Genomic DNA, 22520 nt, shown 5'->3' on the forward strand with positions numbered 1-22520 from the left:
AATGGATTAGAGACCTAAATATAAGACTGGACACTATAAAACTCTTAGAGGAAAACATAGGAAGAACACTCTTTGACATAAATCACAGCAAGATCTTTTTTGATCCACCTCCTAGAGTAATGGAAATAAAAACAAAAATAAACAAGTGGGACCTAATGAAACTTCAAAGCTTTTGCACAGCAAAGGAAACCATAAACAAGACGAAAAGACAACCCTCAGAATGGGAGAAAATATTTGCAAATGAATCAACGGACAAAGGATTAATCTCCAAAATATATAAACAGCTCATTCACCTCAATATTAAAGAAACAAACACCCCAATCCAAAAATGGGCAGAAGACCTAAATAGACATTTCTCCAAAGAAGACATACAGACGGCCACGAAGCACATGAAAAGATGCTCAACATCACTAATTATTAGAGAAATGCAAATCAAAACTACAATGAGGTATCACCTCACTCCTGTTAGAATGGGCATCATCAGAAAATCTACAAACAACAAATGCTGGAGAGGGTGTGGAGAAAAGGGAAACCTCTTGCACTGTTGGTGGGAATGTAAATTGATACAGCCACTATGGAGAACAATATGGAGGTTCCTTAAAAAACTAAAAATAGAATTACCATATGACCCAGCAATCCCACTACTGGGCATATACCCAGAGAAAACCGTAATTCAAAAAGACATATGCACCTGAATGTTCATTGCAGCACTATTTACAATAGCCAGGTCATGGAAGCAACCTAAATGCCCATCGACAGACGAGTGGATAAAGAAGATGTGGTACATATATACAATGGAATATTACTCAGTCATAAAAAGGAACGAAATTGAGTCATTTGTTGAGACGTGGATGGATCTAGAGACTGTCATACAGAGTGAAGTAAGTCAGAAAGAGAAAAACAAATATCGTATATTAATGCATGTATGCGGAACCTAGAAAAATGGTACAGATGAGCCGGTTTGCAGGGCAGAAGTTGAGACACAGATGTAGAGAATGGACGTATGGACACCAAGGGGGGAAAACTGCGGTGAGGAGGGAATGGTGGTGTGCTGAATTGGGCAATTGGGATTGACATGTATACACTGATGTGTATAAAATTGATGCCTAATAAGAACCTGTAGTATAAAAAAACAAACAAAACAACTAATACTAAACTTTCATTGGGTTATTTGTATGGAAATATGTTAATATAAATGTTTCAGACATTACATGAAATTTCTAAAAATCTTATATTTGTATTTGTATGGAAATATGTATGGAAATATGTTAATATAAATGTTTCAGACATTACATGAAATTTCTAAAAGTCTTATATGTTCTGGTATAATGTTATAAGTAATAATCCTAGTTGTTACTTTAAAATGTATATCTCAGAAATAACTAATTTTCTTGTCAACTGCATTATTATGAACTTTCATCAAATCTTTAACCGTGGTCATTTTTAAGTCTTTTGTCATTTACAGACAGTTCTGGGTGTACTCTGATGATTTTGCAAATATGTTCCTATAAAAGGGTTTCATCTTTAAGAAATTCATGGAAAAGACTCTGACAAGTACAGGTTTCTGGTAACTGACTGTACTGCTGAACTGAATGAATAAGCATTTTCAGAACTCTAATGAAAAACTGATGAACTCATAAAAGTGCTAACAAAAGATCAAGATGAAAAAAAAAAATTAATTACATGGGACTGAGTGAACTGATGAGGATGAGTATAATTTTTGTGACTTTCTGTCTGAATTAAAAAAAAAAAATCCCACAAGGACTCAGAGGAAAAGAATATACAAATCAATTTTCACTGCAAAGTAAAGGAGCTGTTACAGTGGAGGATTACTGGACTGAATGTCAATATTATGACATAGTATGAGTGTGTTTCATGTTTGGTAATTGCAATCATTGTTGCTTTTGTTGTGGTCATCCATGTACAATGCTTGGTGTCAGTCTATTTATCTCTTGTAAAAATAAAATACAGTGTGTGTGTGTGAAAAAAAAAAATTAAAAATATTAGTTTGGGATGAATTGTAAATAGAACAGGTCTAAACATCAGCTTAGGGAACTGGAAGCTTAACCTGAGGAATTTTTACATAACCCAGTGCAAAATCACAAAGGGATGAAAAAGCAAAGGAGTTTGTTACATTTGGTACCCTTTACTTCTCTTTTTGGGGTCTACAGGTTCCTCAGCTTCATATGATTGCATGTATATGTTTAGTCTTTGGGAGATAGGACACAGGAAGTGTTTGAAGTCATAAAGGGAATTGTTGGAAAGCTTTGAAAATAACAGAAGGCACGGTGAGAAGACGGAATGGTTTTGTATTTAACTGATACACGTATCTTTATTTTATTCTTCATCCTATTTTTGTTGGATTTAAGGAAAAGTGGGGTGTCTATCTTTTCCTCATATTCCCCTTGCTCCTGTGAATTTCTATTTAAAGGTCTTTTGGAAGATGACATGACTTTATACAATACACTTATATCTCTACTGATTTAGCATCTTCTGACAATTCTCTATTATCTCCTCACTATAAAGAGTGAATAATTAGCTAAATTTTATTTAGTATTTACTATATGCCTGATCCTGTATTAACTCAATTATCACAACAACCCTGTGAGTTAGGTACTGTTATCCCCATCTTACAGATGATGAAACTGGGTTAACTATAAGTTATCTAGGCCAAGTTTACACTACTAGTCAGTTGGTGGGATACACATAAGCAACTGGCCCTTCTGCTTCTGCTTTTAGCCTCTGTTCTATATGGCCTCTCCCTAAGTCAGTGATATACCTATGTTTTAATTCTGTTATTGAAGGATTAAGTAAACATACAGGTACTTTTCTCAAGCTACTTAGCTTTAAATTTTTAAGTGAGAAATTTAAATGTAGACATTTGTCATAGGTTATAAAATAAATTACTTCCAGTGGATTTCTAATAATAGTTTCTCAGTGCTGAAGCAAAACAAATACTGGATGGATTCCGGTGCTGCATTTAGTTTTTAATTAGTGACTGTGAAAATAATTTCTCACTGTTGTTAAAGCAATTCAGTAGTAGAATCACTTTAAAACATTAATTCTTACTTATAAATAAATTCACCTTAGGCAAACAGTACATAAAAATGAAATGATACCACTTAAAGTGAACAATAGACTTTTGTTAAAGTGTCTAAATGTAGCAGTAAGTAAAGAGGTGAGCTGGCAACTGCACTGTTTTGGAAAGCTACTGACTTTGGGAACAAAGTGATGCTGACAAAGTCACCTCTACTGTTCAGATTTGGAAGTTTGATAACAACCTATGCTCACTCTGTAAACAAAAATATCCCAAGAAAAAAAGAAAACAAAATATTTTCCTCTCTTTCCCCAAGTGACACATTTTCTTGGCTTTTGTTCCACAAATATGTTCATTTTAACACAATCAAAAAATGTTTCAATCCAGACATAAAACCAAAATTCTCTATAAGAAAGCTGATTTAAAGGCATTCATAGGAAAATGACATCTAAAGTGTGTTACACATTAATAACATCACCCTTAAATAGAATGTCTTTTAAATGTCATGTTCATAAATTGACATACTGATTTTTTAAAAATCCAATTTAATTACTTTATGTCTGCATTATACAAGATTTGAGGAGGGAGAGTTTAAAATCCTTTTCTAACTCATCCAGAAGCAGTGTCTTCATTATTTTTCCTTTATTCTTTCACTAACTATATTTAAATAACATATTTGAGTGAAAATTTAAAAAATTCAGTGAAAATTAAGATGTTTCCAAACATATTGATAAATTCATTCAAGAAATTATTTGGATTCCTACAAGTAAGTATATTTAACCTGAGGGTAACGTGATGTTCAGAGGCATATAATATAGTTCAAAACACAAGAATAAGTTAATAATCTGATAACTTCCTACCAGTCAAGGATATGTCCCAGAATATATAACAAAAAGTTTGGAAAATATGGGAGAAAAATTGAGAGACATGGAAGAAAAATCTGGAAGGTCCCAGGTTCAAATAAACAGAACAGAAATAGGTGGTAGAGGAGAGATAGTTTTTGAAAAATAGAAGGAAATTGTTTTCAGTTAATAAGGATAAAATTATTCAGAAAAAACTTCAACCCAAAAGACTCTTGGATACTATCAGATTTACATTCTCCACTCTAAGGAAAAAGAGAAATGCAGTAATACAGAAATGGCAGTGAGAGAAAATATTAAGTAACACAGGTATAATACAACCAAAACTTATTAGAAGATGGTGGCAGTACAGATTGAGAAGCAAGAAGAAATGCATCTGTTCAGTCGCCTCAGGATGAATGAAATGATATTGAGAGGATCTCTTTTAGGAAATCCATAAACTGCTTTTTTACTTACATTCTCATTGAAGTATTAGCACACAAAAAAGAGCACAATTCAAATATACAAATCAGTTAATTTTCACAGGGATCACACCTGTGTAACTGCTACCCAGGTCAAAATATAAAACATTATGAAGACTGCAGAAGTCCTCCTCACAGCTTTGTGCCCTTCTCAGTCACTATTCCTTCTCCCTTTCCTGACAGTGAACACCATTCTCACAATTAATACCACAGATAATTAGTTTTGCTTGTTTTTGAGCTCTATATAAAGTAAATATTTATTATTTATTCTTATGTGTTCTTTGTGCCTGGCTTCTTCCACTTCATTTCACTCAACATTGTGGCTATAAAATTCATCCATATTGTTGTATAAATGGTCGGGGTATTACTTTCCTTTTTTTTCTGAAAAGTATTCATATTGTGTGGATGTACTATATTTATCCATTCTATGATGGACATTTGGGTATTTTATGGGTTTGCAAATAATAGTGCTATGAATATTCTAGTACATATCTTTGGTTCAAATGTGTATTCATTTTTATTGAGTAGAATTGCTGGGTTTTCTAAAGTGTTTAAAACAATTTGAACTCCCACCAGCAGTGTATTAGGGTTCCATTAGCCCCATAGCCTCACCAACACTTTGTGTTGTCAGTCTTTTTAATATTTGCCATCCTAGTGAGTACATAGTGGTATGTCAATATATTTCTAATCTGTAGTTCTCTGATCATGTTTTCTAGCCATTTGGATATCTTCTTTTGTAACTTGTCTGTTTAGGTCTCTTGTACATTCTCCTACAGGATTATCTGTCATAGTTTTTAATTAATTGGGAAGAATTCTTTTTCTATTTTAGATGTGAGCTGTGTCAGATACTGTGGCTTCCCATTTTACTCTATTTATGATGTCTTTTGATGAACAATTCATTCCTTTTCTTGTCTTTTAAGGTTAATGCTTTCTGTGTCTCATTTAAGAAAAACCTTTCCCTGTCTCAAGATCATGAAGACCATGTTGTCTTCCAAAAGCTGTATTTTATGTTTCATATTACAAATATGGACTATGAACACTTTGTTAAATTGCTATTCAAAAAGTTTGAACCAATTTATATGCCTACTAAAATGTGCATAAGAGTTCCAGCTTAGTCACACTTGCTAAAACTTGCCCAAACTGGCTATTATTAATGTCTTTTATTTTTACCAATATGGCAAATATGGTGTAGCTTTTTATTGTTATTGAAATTTATGGGATGTTTAAGACATACAAAAATGATCAAAAATATTATATAAAAAACACACTCAAAAAAAAAAAAAACACACTCAGATATCCATAACCCAGTTTTTTTGCTTGTTTGTTTGTTTGTTTGTTTTAGTATAGGCTAGTTGAAATAGTCTTCTAAATGCAAGAGACTAAGCACTTTCAGAGTCTTGGTCAAATTATCTCTTGTTTATAACATTAGTGTGATAACAGTTTCTAACAAAGTTACCAGCAAGGTAAATTTTCACAAGTGGCTGTCTCAAATCATTTTGGGAGTGAGAGGTTTACAGGGTGCATAAATAAATAAAATTTTTTCTTATGAATTAATTTTTAGGATGAAAATTAGGTTTCTATGTGGAAATCCCTCAGTTTAAAACTCTTAGCATTAAAATGTCATGAACCTAGATAGTCCAGTGGAATAATGGGAAGGATAATCTCCAAAGGATTAAAAAGCAATAGCATATCTTGATGGTCCCAAAGTAGCATTCCTTGGCACATTTACCCAGTATAGACTTGATCAGAAAAAAGAGATTAGCCACAGTAACAGATGACCTTCAACTTCTGGGAAGCTATGTATAAAATAGTGGACCTTTTGGCCTATCTGTTACCTACTGTAGTTTGAGAGTAGCTGCATGTTAGCAGGATACCTAGTTTTTGCCACATGGCAGTGCAAAGACGTATGTGTCTCCAAACACATCACAAGTGGAAGCAGCTCCATCCCAAGAGTTATTAGTAGGCAAGCAAACCAGCCAGGTGTTGCCAGAAAATGGGGCAGGAAACCCTTATAACCTGCACATCTTCCTCAAGGAATAGCTTTGGGTTGGGAGCCCCAAGTCCCAAATGTAGGTACATTTTGTGTAACATGAGTTCCAATTCAAAATCTCTCTGCAGCTATCAGACACTGTTTAAACCAAAGATATGAGTGAGGACAGTTCCTAATTCTCTTTACTTCTAGACTAAGAGAAGTTGTAGAAGGATTCTGACATGGGAACTTTAAATCCTTTGCCTGTTAGTGGTATCCTCTGTCTCCTAGGTATAAATGCTGTTGGGTGTCATATTTATCAAAGGATCACCAAACAGAAAGGAATGGGAAAAGCTCATCTGGGCTGAATATCTACTCTTCCACAGAATTTTACTACAACTCAGAAAAATAGCAGTCTGTTCTTCTTTGAAATGTACAAAAAATGAAAATCTTCCAATAGTCAAATGTTTCATAATTCTTGAAGCAAGAAGTTCCTCAAAAACGGAATTTTTTTTTTTTAGCTTTTGATACTAAATCTTTAATATTTGCTTAGGGATTTTCCTTTACCTTTTTTAAACTTTGGTTCACTTTTAAGTATTAACTTGCATGTTAAGCTATAACACTTCAGAATAATTTACATTTTTAATAATTTGTAATAATTACAAATTATTACATTTGTAATAATTTACATTTTTCTTAGTACTTCAAGAAAGAATATAGCCAATGAATGTTGAATAAGTGAACTCAGTGGCCCACAAAAAAAAAAAAAGAAATGCGGCATCCCAAGAATGGCTGTTTGCTGGTACATGAAGCAAATTGATTATTATATTTGACTTAATGTTTCAGTGTATAAGAATGAAATAATATTAATTTTAAAAGCAGCTTAAGATCTTCATACGGAGCTCTTTGAAGGTTATTTTGTTTTCTATTTTCTTCTATTCAAAATATATAATATACATTAAATCCTACTTCTTTTATCTGCTTTATTGATGATTAGCTGCTCAGTTATCTTCTAAGCATTCTTTTGCCTGAAATTCGAAGTTCTAAATGGAATACCCTTAAAGAGAAGTACTTTCCCTCAAGTTCCTTAATAATTAAGTCCCATAAAGTCAATGATCATCCCAGGATTCAGTTCATCCCAAGAATTTTACTGCCCTTTTCTGTTTTATTAGTAATCTTCAGTCTCAACAGATGGTGATTCTGGTTTCTTACTTCTTTATCTTCTTAAATCCTCTTAGTTTCTTGGTTCAATCAAGATTTATCTCATTTCCAGAACTTTGGAGAAAGTAAGGGATAACAGTATACGGAAACAATCAACAATCCTTAAGAAAATGGTATTAACTTTTTAGTATTTATAATCTATCATTTTCAGTGGATCTAACTGGGAAGTGTCCAAAGCTCAGATCTAGTGTAGAGGACATTACAAGCAATTTAAGAGGTCAGAAATTAGATCAATTTGTTTTCATTGAAATTTCGGTAATGGTTTGTTTCCTTAATCTGGCTATCGTTTGCGAAGACATAAGGTATTAAAATCATTGATATTACTCATTGGAAGTATTCTGAAATAAAAATCAATGGGTTTTTTTTAGCATAAGGTAACACTTTAAAATATATTCACTGATTTAATCTTACTAACATGAAGTTTATACAGGAAGAAAACCTTGATAAGTTGCAGATGCTGTATTTCATAAAACCTAAAGTTTAAAGTCATGTTTCTTTTTTTATAAAAGGCCAAATTATGGTAGCTTTAAAGACCATTAGTGTAGAAGTCAATAAACTAAGGCCCATAGGCCAAAGCCAGCTTGCTGCCATTTTGATACCACCTACAAGCTAAGAAGGATTTTTACAAATGAACATTTGCAACTGATGCCAGGGAATACTAACTTAGAACCCTTATTAAGTGAAATGTTATCCCAAAAGAAAAAAAAAAAAGAGAGAACTTCATTCTTCTCATGAGTAGACATGTATTTTTTAATGATCTCAATTACTATTATTACATTTTGAATTTTGTTAACAAAGCAATTTGTCTTCTGCATTTTGTTAGAGTTTCTATAATTTGTTATGTTCCAGATGATATCCTCAATTTTGCCTCTTGGCCTGCAAAGTTTAAAATATTTACTATCTGGTCCTTTATAGAACAAGTTTGCTAACCTCTGCATTATACCATCACCAAATACTGCAATCACACTAATCCATTGTCAAGAATATAAATATTATAAATGGCAAGTATTTTGTATAAAATCTACTCAAGATATCACTAATAATTTTCATAGTTTTCCTAAACTTACGGATATATGTTTCCTTCTGCAGCTACTATTAAATCTGAGAGATTGGAATTGAAAGATATTATTTTGGTCCATCTCTATCTGAAAAACATGAAAGATTTCTCATCTATTAACTCAGCATGTGTGACCACCTTCAAGCATTGCCTGCCTGCAAGGTATGTAACTGTTACTGCTACATGAAGGGAAAGTTGCCTGAATGCCTGATACCAGGCATTTCTCTGGTTATCTCCTTTAATCCTCATTCAAGGTTCATGCTCTGATATCCCTGACTTTGAAACCTGTTCGTTATCATGCTCTCTCCCATTGGTATAGTGGTTGTGTTGTTTTTCAAATTTATGTGGTTTTCATGTTTTCTAGCATGGTTTATTATCATAGGTTTCTTTTATTTCCCTCTCTTATTTACCAATTCTTACTATTTCTTAACAACAATTGTCAGTAATTCACAAATGGAGATACACATTCATGGTAAGGCTTAAGAAATAAAGGAATTCTGGGATATAAGGAGAGAAAAATTAATATTGGAAAGTGACATTGGCAGTGAGGTAAAGAATGAATCTTCGTGGAACCAGTAAAAGGCACACTCTTCCTTTTACTCCCTCAACTCATCTCTATACCTCCAGTGTATGGTCATTTTCAAATTGTCTAATTTGGCCTTGTTTTACTTATCCTTAAAATAAATGGTTTCAGACATAATCTTAAACAACCAAACATCAGATGTTTTGCTATTGTTTTGCCTGCACAAGACTAATCAGGACAATTTGCTAATATTTAATTATCTTTTCCAGTTATTTTGGAATATATAACTTTCAAATTAAAAAGTGAAAGAAGGGCTTCCCTGGTGGCACAGTGGTTAAGAATCCACCTGCCAATTCAGGCAGGGGACATGGGTTCAATCCCTGGCCCAGGAAGACCCCCACATGCCACGGAGCTACTAAGCCCGTGAGCCACGACTACTGAAACCTGCGTGCCTAGAGCCCGTGCTCCGCAACAAGAGAAGCCACGACAATGAGAAGCCCATGCACCGCAATGAAGAGTAGCCCCTGCTCACCGCAACTAAAGAAAGCCCGTGCACAGCAACAAAGACCCAACAAGTCAAAAATAAAATTAATTAATTAATTAATTATTTTTAAAAAGTGAAAGAAGAAAATAAAAATGATTTTGATTGTACAATATAAAATGCTTCAAGAAATTCCAGTTGTTTGACAAAAAAGTTAATTTTTTATAGGAAGTTTTCTAGAAATAGGTATTTATTTAATTTTGATGCAGAACACTATACTAGGGACATACATTTTAAAAACAAAAGAAAGTAAAAAGACTTTTTCCATGGCAAGCTTAGAGATAAAAATAATTTTTCTATAAAACAACCCAAGTCCCACTATAAGTAAACAAGCAGAAAAGAATTTACTGATGAGAGAATGCTTTAAGACTTAGTAGACATGGGATAAAAGGATAGAGTATTGTGGCATTAAGCAGGGAAATTGGAACTTTCTCCAAGATCTCTGCCTTGCTCTAGGCCCATTCCAGGTAGCCACAGTGAGCAGCATCCAGCCATGAGCAGCCTAACCCATCTGCCCCCAGAACCAGTGGAGGACAGTGACTCAATCAATATACGAGAAGCTCTTTTCCCATTAGGCAGATGAGATTGGAAATGCTCATCTGATTTGCTACACTTAAGGGCTTAAGCGCCTGACATCTGCCAGCCATTCCACCATGTAGGCAGCACTAAGATTACAACTTCCTATTCAGACCTCATTGGCTCTGAAACCAAGGGTTATTTCTGCTTTGTTTCCCAAATAACTGGTTAAATCCACCTTTCAATTCATATTGCTTCCAACCCTGTTTTCTCAGGCTTTGTCCTGTTTTCCATCTATTCCTTCAAAGTTTTGATCAATTTCAAAAAAAATATATATATATATATATATTTGACACTCCTACAGATTGCCCTCCCTATTATAGAAACCTCCCCCACTATATGACTCCCTTCAGACTAAGAAGGAATTATCTAAGAGGTAGGAAGAGGACCGAGTTCAAGTAGGACCATGGAATCCTTGGGAAGATACCTTCAACGAGAGTCAGGGTTCAGTAGTATTCATTACTGCAAATGAAGACTAAGAAAAGAACATAGGTTTGACTTATGAGGGCCTCAACATTGTTTTTCATTCTTTTCTTCCTATTTCTGATCAATTTCCATGATTCTTCTCTATCTTTGGCATTAGTACCCTTTCCACACAACATTGAGAGAATCCCCACTGTCCCACTACCTTCAGACTAAAGAGTTGATATAGAGGTAGGACAAGGACCACAGTAGCGTTAGGCTCAGGGAACTCCCAGGAAGGCTTCCTCAAGGGTGAGTGTTTGGCAATGTTTATTGCTCTTTGGGCTTAGGAGTTAATGTGAGGGCTGTGAAAGATAGGAGGGAGGTGAAACAGAAGAGATATTTTTAGAATAGGGAAATTTAAAATCTGTTTTAAGAGAAAAGAAGAGCCCACAGGAGAAAGATTGGAGATACAAAAGAGGGTAGGAGTAGAGAAGGGATGGGGTATACTTCTTATGCTGAAGCAAGATTGAAAAAGCAGAGTCTGGATGAATTTACTAAAACATTAGTGGAGAGTTGGAATTAAGACAGATGGCTCCCATTTCAGTAAACTAGGAAGTGCTATCAGATTACATTTATTTAATTGGTCAGATAATTCAAGTGAATTGACATAGAAATTTATATACTGGTTCAAGAGAACTGACTCACATTTTGACAGCTTTTATCTTTCTATCCTACCAAAATTTCATTGAAATGACAGAAGAAATGTAAAACAATAATAAATCCATAGCAACTTTAGAAAGCAGGGAAGGGTGCCATCAGAAGTGCAAATTTCTGTAAGGTATAAAGCAAATAGGATAAGATTGATGGCATATACCAGCAAAGGGGAGCCTGCAGCTCCATAGAGATGGAAAATATCCTCCAGAACAAAAGGAGTCTATAAATAAGCCCAAGATAAAAGGCTGCAGGGAACTGAGAAGAATAGGTTATGTCTGGTTGGCTAGGGTGGTAGAACAATTGCACCAGTGTCCTGCCTTCAGGATGATTCTACTGTGTACAGGATGAAGCCACAAATTTGGAAATCCAAATAAGATATGAGAGAGTCCCAAAGGAGATTTTGATGAGGTAGAGTCTCCCCTGATTAATGGGCCCCAGAAGACAAGGAAGTACACCCACCCCAAAGATATACAGTGTACACAAACCAGCCTGACAGTGTGGCCAGCACCATGTAGTCATTGTCACTCTCAGAATCAGGTGAATGTTGTCACTTGAAATTCACTCCCGGTAACAATGCTCAGTAATCAAGATCCTTGCTTATAAATATAGATAACCAAGAACCAAACATTCAAGAATAACCAGCCCAAGGGACTTCCCTGGTGGTGCAGTGGTTAAGAATCTGCCTGCCAATGCAAGGGACACGGGTTCGAGCCCTGGTCCGGGAGGATCCCACATGCCACGGAGCAACTAAGCCCATGCGCCACAGCTACTGAGTCTGCGCTCTAGAGCCCGTGAGCCACAACTACTGAGCCCACGTGCCACAGCTACTGAAGCCCGCATGCCTAGAGCCCGTGCTCCACAACAAGAGAAGCCACCACAATGAGAAGCCTGCACACCACATCGAAGAGTAGCCCCCGCTCGCTGAAACTAGAGAAATGAAAGCCTGCGTGCAGCAGCAAAGACCCAATGAATCCAAAAATTTAAAAATTAATTAATTAATTAATTAAAAAAAAAAAAAGAATAACCAACCCAAGCACAGAGAGACATCAAACTCAGCAATAAAACAATGTAACCTTTGTGGGAACAAAGTTAATTTGGGAAATAAAGAAAACTTCAAAGTTATTTAATATCTTTAGTGACATTCAGGTGGATAATAGCTTTTTTTTAAAAAAAGCTGCTATGAAAATGAAATGATTAGTGATTTTTTAAAAAGTCACTCAGGCTATATAGTAGACTTAACAGCCAAAGATCAGCTTAGTGAACTGGAAGGATGAATGGACTAATTCTCACATAATCCCAGGTAAAATGGCAAAGAGGTGAAAAGTATAAGAATTTATTGCCCATAATGTCCTTCCTGTTCCCTTTTTGGATCTGCAAATTCTCATCTTTGTTGCAATTCTTTCTTAATCTTTCTTTCCCAATTTTGTTTTATACCTTCCATAAATTCCTTCCTATTCTTGCATACTGGTAGTACCCTCTAACTTTGCAGCATTGCTACAGATATATTTTTAGATTTATATTTCTACTGTCACTTCAGTAGAATTTTTAGAGGGACAAGAAATTAATGTTTAGGTTCCATCAGTGACCTTGAACTACAACAATGAGAGAAGATCCTTTCCACATTGGTTTTCTTGGTTTTGGTTTTGCTTTTTTGTTTTACGTTGTTCCTTTAAATTTGGTTTATTTTTCAGAGTATGTGTAGAAACTGTGTTGCCAGAAGAAGTACTTTTCTCAATAGATTGCCTTATCCGCCAGAGTGACATAAAGATTGATGATGGTCTCTTTCATCCTAAAGAGATTCCGCATGTTCAGAATATTTCTCATTGGGCACCTGCTAGCATTGGACCATATAGTCAGTCTATCAAGGTTAGTAGACATGTTTTCTTGTTTTTGTGGCAATCAACTAAATATGTGAAGGAAGTTGACAAGTTGGCTCTTTTTTAATAACAAAGTTTTCAATTCAACTATAATCTTTATCATGTTAGTGATCCCAAGTATATATAGTGACATCTTTAAAAGGGGAAACTTGATATATAGGCAAAAATAATTAAGAAAAGCAATTCTATATATCATTTGATCTATGAAAAGTTAAAACACTATTTAAATTTTTTTTTTTCGGTAATTAACAAAAAATAAATATGAATTAATTCCAATTTGTTATAGTCTTAGTTTGGAATATGAAACAAATATATTTGTAATTTTTTGGTTATTGATTTCTAGCTTAACTAAATGATAGTCAAAGAATGTACTCTAGATAATTTTAGTCTCTTGCAATTTGTTGAGGCTTGCTTTATGGCCCAGCACATGATCAATTTTGGTAAATGATTCATATATATATATATATATATATATATATATATATATATATATATGTATTCTTTTATTATTTGCTGCAGGGTTGTATATATGCCAATTAAGGAGGGTTTATTAAAAGTATTCTTCAGTACATGCACCCCAATGTTCATAGCAGCACTATTTACAATAACCAAGACACAGAAGCAACACAAGTACCTGTCAACAGATGACTGGCTTAAGAAGTTGTAATATATATATATAATGGAATATTACTCAGCCATAAAAAATGAAATATTGCCATTTACAGCAATGTGGATGGACCTAGAGAATATTATGCTTAGTGAAATAAGTCAGAGAAAGACAAATACCATATGATACCTCGTAGATGTGGAATCTAAGCAAATAACACAAATGAATCCATATACAAAATAGAAACAGACTCACAGACATAGAAAACAAACTTATGGTTACCAAAGGGGAGAGGGAAGAGGGATGGACAAATGAGGAGTATGGGATTAACAGATACAAATTAGTATACATAAAATAGGTAAGCAACAAGGATTTACTGTATAGCACAGGGAATTAAATCCTATATCTTATAATTACTTGTAACATTGAAATACAGTCTGCAAAAGCCTGAATCATTAGGCTGTATACCTGAAATTAACACAATATTGTAAATCAACTATACTTTAATTTTTTTTTTTTAATATTCTTTAGATCTTCTATAGCTTTGCTGATTTTTTTCTTTCCTTTTTTCACCAGTAATTGAGAGAGGTGGTTGTATGGGATTATGTTCTCCTTTAAGCTTTGTCAATTTTGCTTTAGATAGTTGAAGATATGTGAAAGCAAGTTTAGAATTGTTTTATCTTTCTGATGGATATCCTTTTACTATACATCCACTTTCAAAGTAGAATAAATACACTGCACTGATTTTTTTGGTTAGTGTTTCCATGGTATGTACTTTTTCTTCCTTTTACTTCCAAATTTTCTCCATTCTTATATTTAAAGAATATCCATTATAAGTAGCATCTAGCTGTAATTTTAACCCAGTTTGAAACTATTTACCACTTAATTAGAGCAGTTCTTTTAATTAGTCATGGATTTGTGTTTATACTTATCGTCTAACTATCGGGTTGGCCAAAAAGCTCGTTTGGGTCTTTCTGTAAGATGTTACAGAAAAACCAGAATGAGCTTTTTGGGCAACCCAATATTTTCTCCTTTTCTCACTGGTTTCGTGTTTCTTTTTTTTCCTTCTTTACATTATTTAAGGTTAATTAGACTTTCTTCATGTTAGGTATACATTCTTTTATATGTTTTAGTACATATCCCAAAGAATACACCATACAACGTGTACTTATTACAACCTAATATAATTTCATACATTTAAAACTTCTTGGAAAATGCTAGGACCTTAGAATATTTAAGTCCATATATCACCGTTCTTTGTGTTATTGTTATCAAACATTTTAGTCCTATCTATGTTTTATTCCTCAGAACACATCATAGTTTCTATTTTGTATGGTCAGTATTCATTTATATTTACCCACAGTTTTTACTCTCCCTGTTGAATTTCTGTGTTTCCTTGGAATTATTTTTCTTTTTCCAGAAGAACTCGTTTTTGTATTTATTTTAGTGGGCATATGCTGGCAACAATGTCACTTGCTTTTTTGTTTGTTTGCTAATGTCTTTATTTCACTTTCACTTTTGGAGGATATTTTTGGTGGGTATAAAATCTTAGGATGACAGTTTTCTTTCAGCAACTTGAAAATGTCATTCCGTTATCTGTCTTTCATTATTACCATTGAAAAGTCAACTATCATTCTTATTTCTGTAATTTGGACATTTTTTTCTTTGTCTTTTTTCAGCAGTTTTGCTGTGATGTGACTTGTTGCAGTTTTCTTTGACTTGATGTCTTTCAATTTGGAAATTCTTTGCCTTTATTTCTTCAATTTTTTTTCCTGTCCTGTTTTTCCTCTAAGATGCCAATTAAGTATACTTTTTTACTCATCTTATGTTAAAGCTATAAACTTTTTAGTATTTCATCTCTTTTATTCACCAAATTTCAACCCAAATACTTTCTGGTATTTCTTTCAGATCACTTATCCTCTCTTCATCTTCCAATATTCTCTTTAGCCCACCTATTGAGTTTTAAATTTCAGTTATTACATTTTTAGTCCCAGAATTTCTATTTGATTTTTTAGAATTTATAAATTCTTCATGTTATTTATTTTTTGAACCCAATTATAGCTCTCTTTATCCAACCTGATACTTCCAATAAATGGGTCATCAATTGATCTGATTTTTTCTCCTGTCCTATTTTGTGTCATGTCTGTTTTCTTATTTTGTTATTAGTATCAAATATTATGTTTGCTAAACTGTAGTGGCTCTGGATAATGTTATCTTTCTCTATGGATCTGGTTTGCCAGTAGAATCTTGGCAGATTACCATATTCTAATTCTAGGACTCAATCGCAGATTTTGTGATGCTCAATCTACCTTTTGTTTGTCTCTGCTTTTCTAGTATGTGGACACCTGGGTTTCTAACTGAGATCCTGGAGTTTTTAATCAAGATCTCTCCCCCTTGGAAGTTTCTGAACTATAGTTTTTGTCCCCCTAGGACTGTAAGACTGTAGAAAACCTTGCTCAGCAAGTCCTTCAGTGGCTTTCTGCCTAGCTTCTTATTCTCTTGTTTGGTGTAATTTAATAATTCAGCAAATGATTTCTTATTCTTCAGTTCATTTACTTGTAGAAATGCATGCTTTATTGTTTGCACTAAATCTTATAAAATAATTGCATGCATCATAAAACATATACTTTTAAAATGTACTAACTTTTCTTATCTTAGCATTAAAAAAATGCTTCTTCATATAGTCTGCTTTCCCTGGAACCCAAGAGAAGTTTATTTGTTTGTTTTTCTTCTTTTTCATTTTCTTAACCAGGCCTTCAGAGTTTGTATCATTAAAGTAGTTATTAATGTTTGGAACAGACATAAGATTATAAAATTTAGCATTGGAAGGAACCTAAGACATCATCTTCTGTTGGCTAATCTCCCACACAGTGCAGAAATGTTTCATGCAGCATCCTTGGCATATGCTTATCCGGTCTCAATTTGGATATCTTCAGCAAAGGAGCTCATCATTTCCTGAAACAAACCATTCTGTTGGACAACTCTATTTTAAAAATCCTTATGTTGAGCTAAAATATGCCTCTTTGTAACTTATACTCATTTACTCATTGTTTTAAGTTTTCCTTCTGGAATAAGTCAAAACAAGAGAACACTTCAGATAGCTGTATTTAAAGCAGATCTAAATGCCATTCCTGTCTTTTTTATTTTTTATTTTTTTGCCTTCTTGTCCCAAAGCATTGAAGGTAATTTGCTAAACTTGGATAATAATAATCATAAGGAAGGCCATTTATTTGGAAACAATTTAAAAGCTATCTTTACATTATACAAATCCCTCTGACATTTTGAAGACAAAAAGCCTTTTGTAATTAATCTTGAATTACATTTTTGTATAAAAAAAAAGAGTAAGAAGACTGCCATCTATTTTCAAAGATGACACTACATGACCACATGTGGGAATGTAGAGAAAAACAGTATTCAATTGTAGAGATATGATTGAAATCTTGGGGTGTGCATTTTTGTTTCCTTTTCATACATAGACCGTCTTTAAAACCTGTTGCTTGTGAATTAATAATAACGACAATAATCTTATAGCAGATAATATTTGTTGAGTACTTACTATATGTAATTCATGTACCTTGGTTCTACTTTTAGACTGAGTTCTCTGCTCAATAAAAACTCTCTAATTCCTTATAATGTAATTTATGATCCAAACAGGATGCTTTGAGCATCAAAGAAGGTACTATTAGTAACTACTCTGAGACAATAGGTATAACCTGGAACTGTCCAGGCAGAGGGGGACTTAGAGTCACTCTTCTTGAAGTTGAATTCTAGTTATTCCATTGGCTGATACTGTTTGCCCAGAAATTTGCATATATATGCCACATTGTTTCAAAAAGTTCTAAAAGGCATTTTTAAAACATTATTAAGTCCTGTTCTCCTTATGATTTAAGATTCCACTTAAACCCCACCCTCTCCATCACCTTCATGATTGAACAATGTAGTTTTATAGGCAAAATTTACTACTTTTTTTCATAATTTTTCAAAAATGAAAAAAATCCATTGTTCTTGTTCCATTCTTTTTCAGCTAAAATGGAGGAAACAGTAGGGCTTAGAAGTCTAGACTGCCTATCCTCGCCTGCCAACCCTTAAGGTATTCTCAAAATGGGAGAAGAGGTATATTTTGAAGAATCAGAGCTGTTGTGTTAATAATCCCAGATTCCAGACCTAATTAAAAGTTAGAGGATGGAGAGCACCTAGTGCTTCCAAATTATTTTGCAGAAATGCTATATTTGCAAAATTAATCCCATGATCCCTAAAGGATGCCCATCCTCATTCTAAGCAGTGTTCTCAGTCTTGGCACTATCACATGGGGCTGATTCCTGAGTTTCACTCTGACTTAATTGGTCTAGGGAGGGGCCTAGGTTTGAGATTTTTTATATATATCTAAGGTTGAAAGCCACTATTCTAAAGCTACACGGGGGAAAGAAAAGATTTTTGCTAGGCCCAAGATTTGTGATTGCAAGTGCTGGCATAAGTAAAGTGCATGCAGGAAGATCACATAGATTCCAGATTTTCACACCTCAAGATCAATGCATCACTCTGAAACATCTGGTTGATTCTAAAGGAAACTTTCAGAATCTTGCTGGTCAGATCAAGGGGGGAGGAGATTCATATTTTTCCCCCAAAATATGTCCTTTTAACCTCAACCTGGCAGAAATCACTTTAGATCTTCTGTTCATAAAATAAAGAACTATGTGAGTTCCTTTTTGCAATATTGCATACTCTAGAAATTGGATCAAAACGATGATTAGGGAAATATAATGTCTATCCAGTTTCTTTTGTTAGTAGAAGAGAAAAACAGCGTAGAAATACTTATTTCCCTCTGTTCTTGCCTTTGTACTCTTAAAATGGGTTTAAGATAGTTTATCCTGTCGCTAAGGAGGCAAGTTTCGTACATTAGTTTTCATTAGGAGCAATATCAGATGATCACCATACAAAAGCGCCTCCTCTTTTTATTTATTTATTTATCTATTTATTTATTTATTTATGACTGTGTTGGGTCTTCGTTTCTGTGCAAGGGCTTTCTCTAGTTGTGGCAAGTGGGGGCCACTCTTCATCGCGGTGCACGGGCCTCTCACTGTCGCGGACTCTCTTGTGGCGGAGCACAGGCTCCAGACGCGCAGACTCAGTAATTGTGGCTCACGTACCCAGTTGCTCTGCGGCATGTGGGATCTTCCCATACCAGGGCTTGAACCCGTGTCCCCTGCATTGGCAGGCAGATTCTCAACCACTGCGCCACCAGGGAAGCCCGGAGCCTCCTCTTTTTATGCTATCTTTTCTAATTTATGTATTGCCACAATCCATCAGCCTACCTGTGCTAGCTCTAGGATGTGTTGAGGAAAATATTTTTTCACTTTAGTATCAAATATTTCTTTTCTTAATGACTCAGTATCATCATGTTGCTTTATTTTTTTAATCTGTATACGATTTTCTTTCCTAACTTATGTCCATAAAAGATAGCTGCTAAATCATGATTTTGACCCATTGATTGGATATTTCTGATTCTACTTACTAGAATGAAATGAATCTCACATGAACCAGCAGCTTAGTTGTCACACCAAACACTGGTCCATAACACTGCCAGAAGGTCGTACTGCAATGAAACTTCAGTTCCGAGAGTTAACAGTTTCCTCACGCTCCTCCCTCTGTCAAGTATGTTTAGCTGAGCTTGAGCGTATGACTTCAGTTCATAAAAAGTTTACAAGTGCAGCTGGAATGCTTAGCATTTGATTGTTACATAAATAAGTATTTGAGAACATATGTAAACTTGACAGTGTTAGTACCAGATGTTCCAGTAACACAGTAATGTACTTTGAATGTCCCTTCTCATTTCGGCTTGTTTATTTTGGCACTCTTTCTTTATCTGATAAGTTTCAGATAAGCACATATTAACTCTATCCATAGTGTTGATCCTCTTATTGTTACATTCAAGTTAGATGTATTACATTTAATGTGTAGAAGTACAAATAGCATAGACATTAATACACAAAGTCATTTTTTACACATCCCCATAAAATACAAATATTTCAGTTCCTTAATGTTTATGGTATATAAAGAATAAAGAAATCTTCTCTGGGCATATGAATGTACTCTCATCTCTACAGGAATTGCCCTTCCAGTTATGAGTTTTCCAAGTATTTTCTTTCTCTTTTTGACCACCAGGCACTTCAATTAAGAGACTTCTGTCTCCTGCACAAATTCCCCTGCCTTCCTCAGGTCTTTTCCATCCCCTCACCATAGTTGACTCTATCTTGATATGTAAAAGCTATTGGCATTCTGAAGCACAATTTTTGTTTCTTTTTGGTTTTATTTTGCAGTTATTTCAAACTCACTGAAGAATTGTGAAAATAAGAATGGTACATAGAACACTTATATATCTTCTTGCCAGATTCACCTGTTGTTGACATTTTGCCCCATTTCCTTTATCAGATGAGTGTGCTCACTCTCTCTCTCCCCCCCTCTCTTTGCATATGTGTATGTGTGTGTGTATATATGTATGTATATATATGTGTGTGTGTATATATATATATATATACCATGTATATATATATATATATATGTATACTTTTTTTTTAAGTATTTGTTTGTTTATTTATGGCTGTGTTGGGTCTTCGTTTCTGTGCAAGGTCTTTCTCTAGCTGTGGCAAGGGGGGACCACTCTTCATCGCAGTGCACGGGCCTCTCACCATCGCGGCCTCTCCCGTTTCGGAGCACAGGCTCCAGACACGCAGGCTCAGTAATTGTGGCCCACAGGCCTAGTTGCTCCGCAGCATGTGGGATCTTCCCAGACCAGGGCTTGAACCCGTGTCCCCTGCACTGGCAGGCAGACTCTCAACCACTGCGCCACCAGGGAAGCCCTATACCATGTATATATTATGAATGTGTTTATGTATGTGTGTATACATGTGCACACACATTTTTTTCTGAACCTTTTAAAAGTTAGTTGCATAGTCTTTTACTCATATACTCCAGTGTGTATTTTTTCTAAGAATAAGAATATTGTCTTACATACAAGTAAATTTTAAATAGATATTTTTTTTCCTAATCGTCCATCTGTATTCCAATTGTGTTTGTTAACCCAATGGTATCCATTGTAAGATACCCAGGTCTTACTTTTGGACTCAAGTTGCACATGTTGGATGTGTTCCGTATAGTTATAGGGCTCTGGGAACCTTAGTGGCCCAGCAGTTTACTAGGGAAGTAACTTATTTAGAGGAAAAAATCCAAATATGGTCAAGAATGAAAGCAAAAAGTTTAAGCCAGAAATTCAGTTCTAAGCCTCAGAATGAGAGGTTATGCAAGGCCCAAAAAGGACAATCAATCATGAGATTGTTTGGGAAACGTGGTACAATATGTGTTAAGCCAAGAGATTTAGAATTAATGCCCTGAGATTGATGGAGGTCTGTCTTTATATGAAAACATCTCTATGGTAAGGAAGCAAGCTTGACAACCTAAAAGAGCCAGATTCTGCCTTGCTTGGGCTTTGCCTGATAGAAGACTGTGACTCAGGTGTTCACGTGGCTTTTGTGAGATGAGATTCCCTCAGTGATCCTCTGGAGCAGAACCAAAATGGCTTCGGAGATAAAGGAGTGCAAGACCTCCTGTACCGGTTGCCTCTGATCATGAGGGAAGGGGTAGCGCGCCATCCAAATAAGAGTAAAAGTAGTAAGAAGTAACAGGGAAAAGGAGTAAAAGGCAAGTGAGTAAATGATTTCTAATTTTCAGAGTGGACCTAGGAAACATGCTTCAGGTTTGTCCAATGGATGCAGCACAGTTCCAGAGGGAAGAGAGTCAACTAAGTTTACTGATTGAATTGTTTCCTTTGGTGGAAAATGTGTTTTATTTGTATGTAATATTGTAAAAAAAGTTTTTAGAAACACACTGTGTTATAAATTTCAAGCTTGCCTCCAAAGATACAGGAAAACAAGAAAAATGTGCATGAAGTTAAGTAAGAGTAGACCTAATTAGCATTCTTATAGAATGAGCTGTAGATTTACTGGAGACTTACAAAAGGGAAAAATACCAGAGCACCAGACTAGCACATCAATCATTTGAAATTGTCTGACAGTCTTGAAGAGGATATCCTGGCTGCAGAAAGCACATAGCTGTCTTAAGGCTAGGGGCCCAGGTCAGAACTTAATAAGAACAAAAGATGAGCAATTTTGAGAGGAACCAGCTGGCTTAAGGTGATCCAAAGTGCACAGATGTTAAAGGCTTACTGTTCCAACAATACCATTACCTAACACAAGACTTACAGAATAACCATCAAAAGAATTACACAACTTGATTTACCACGTTGACCCTTGAGATCTAACAATATATGTGTTTCTGTTCCAACATACTAATTTTCTATTTCTACTTCCATGTTATTTTACTTTGTGTCTTCTGGTTGATGGCTGTAAGAAAGGACAGAATTTCTTACAAAAGTTGAAAAATAAAAGGTAACTGATCTTTCTTAGAAATATATAAGAATCCTATTGATGTGAGATATTTAAGTAGGTTTTTAAAATGGCCTAAGCACAATAACCAGGAGTCTATAATTTCCTCTATGCTTGCATCAAAATTCCTCAAACTCTTAACACAGGTGGTTTTGTGGCAAGCAGAGAGATGGTAGATCTCAAATCAATTATGACCCTTCTGATGTGGTAATCGAATGTAAAAGGGAGTAATCT

The 22520-nt window shown here is 34.7% G+C and overlaps 1 protein-coding gene across 2 annotated transcripts in view; it reads left to right on the plus strand.

Moving 5' to 3' along the window:
- Positions 1 to 22520, plus strand: part of LOC132359516 (uncharacterized) — a 174696-nt gene that overhangs the window by 36339 nt on the left and 115837 nt on the right. For both annotated transcript variants that reach the window (XR_009500861.1, XM_059913680.1), the window contains exons 4-5: positions 8638 to 8767; positions 13056 to 13230. Coding sequence is in view for 1 of the 2 variants with exons in the window: in XM_059913680.1 (XP_059769663.1) it covers positions 8638 to 8767; positions 13056 to 13230 (305 nt within the window). In the remaining variant the exon portion in view is untranslated. The remainder of the gene's footprint in view (positions 1 to 8637; positions 8768 to 13055; positions 13231 to 22520) is intronic.

Source organism: Balaenoptera ricei, chromosome 2 (assembly GCF_028023285.1).
Source record: "Balaenoptera ricei isolate mBalRic1 chromosome 2, mBalRic1.hap2, whole genome shotgun sequence".
In the NCBI taxonomy this organism is placed as follows: domain Eukaryota; kingdom Metazoa; phylum Chordata; class Mammalia; order Artiodactyla; family Balaenopteridae; genus Balaenoptera; species Balaenoptera ricei.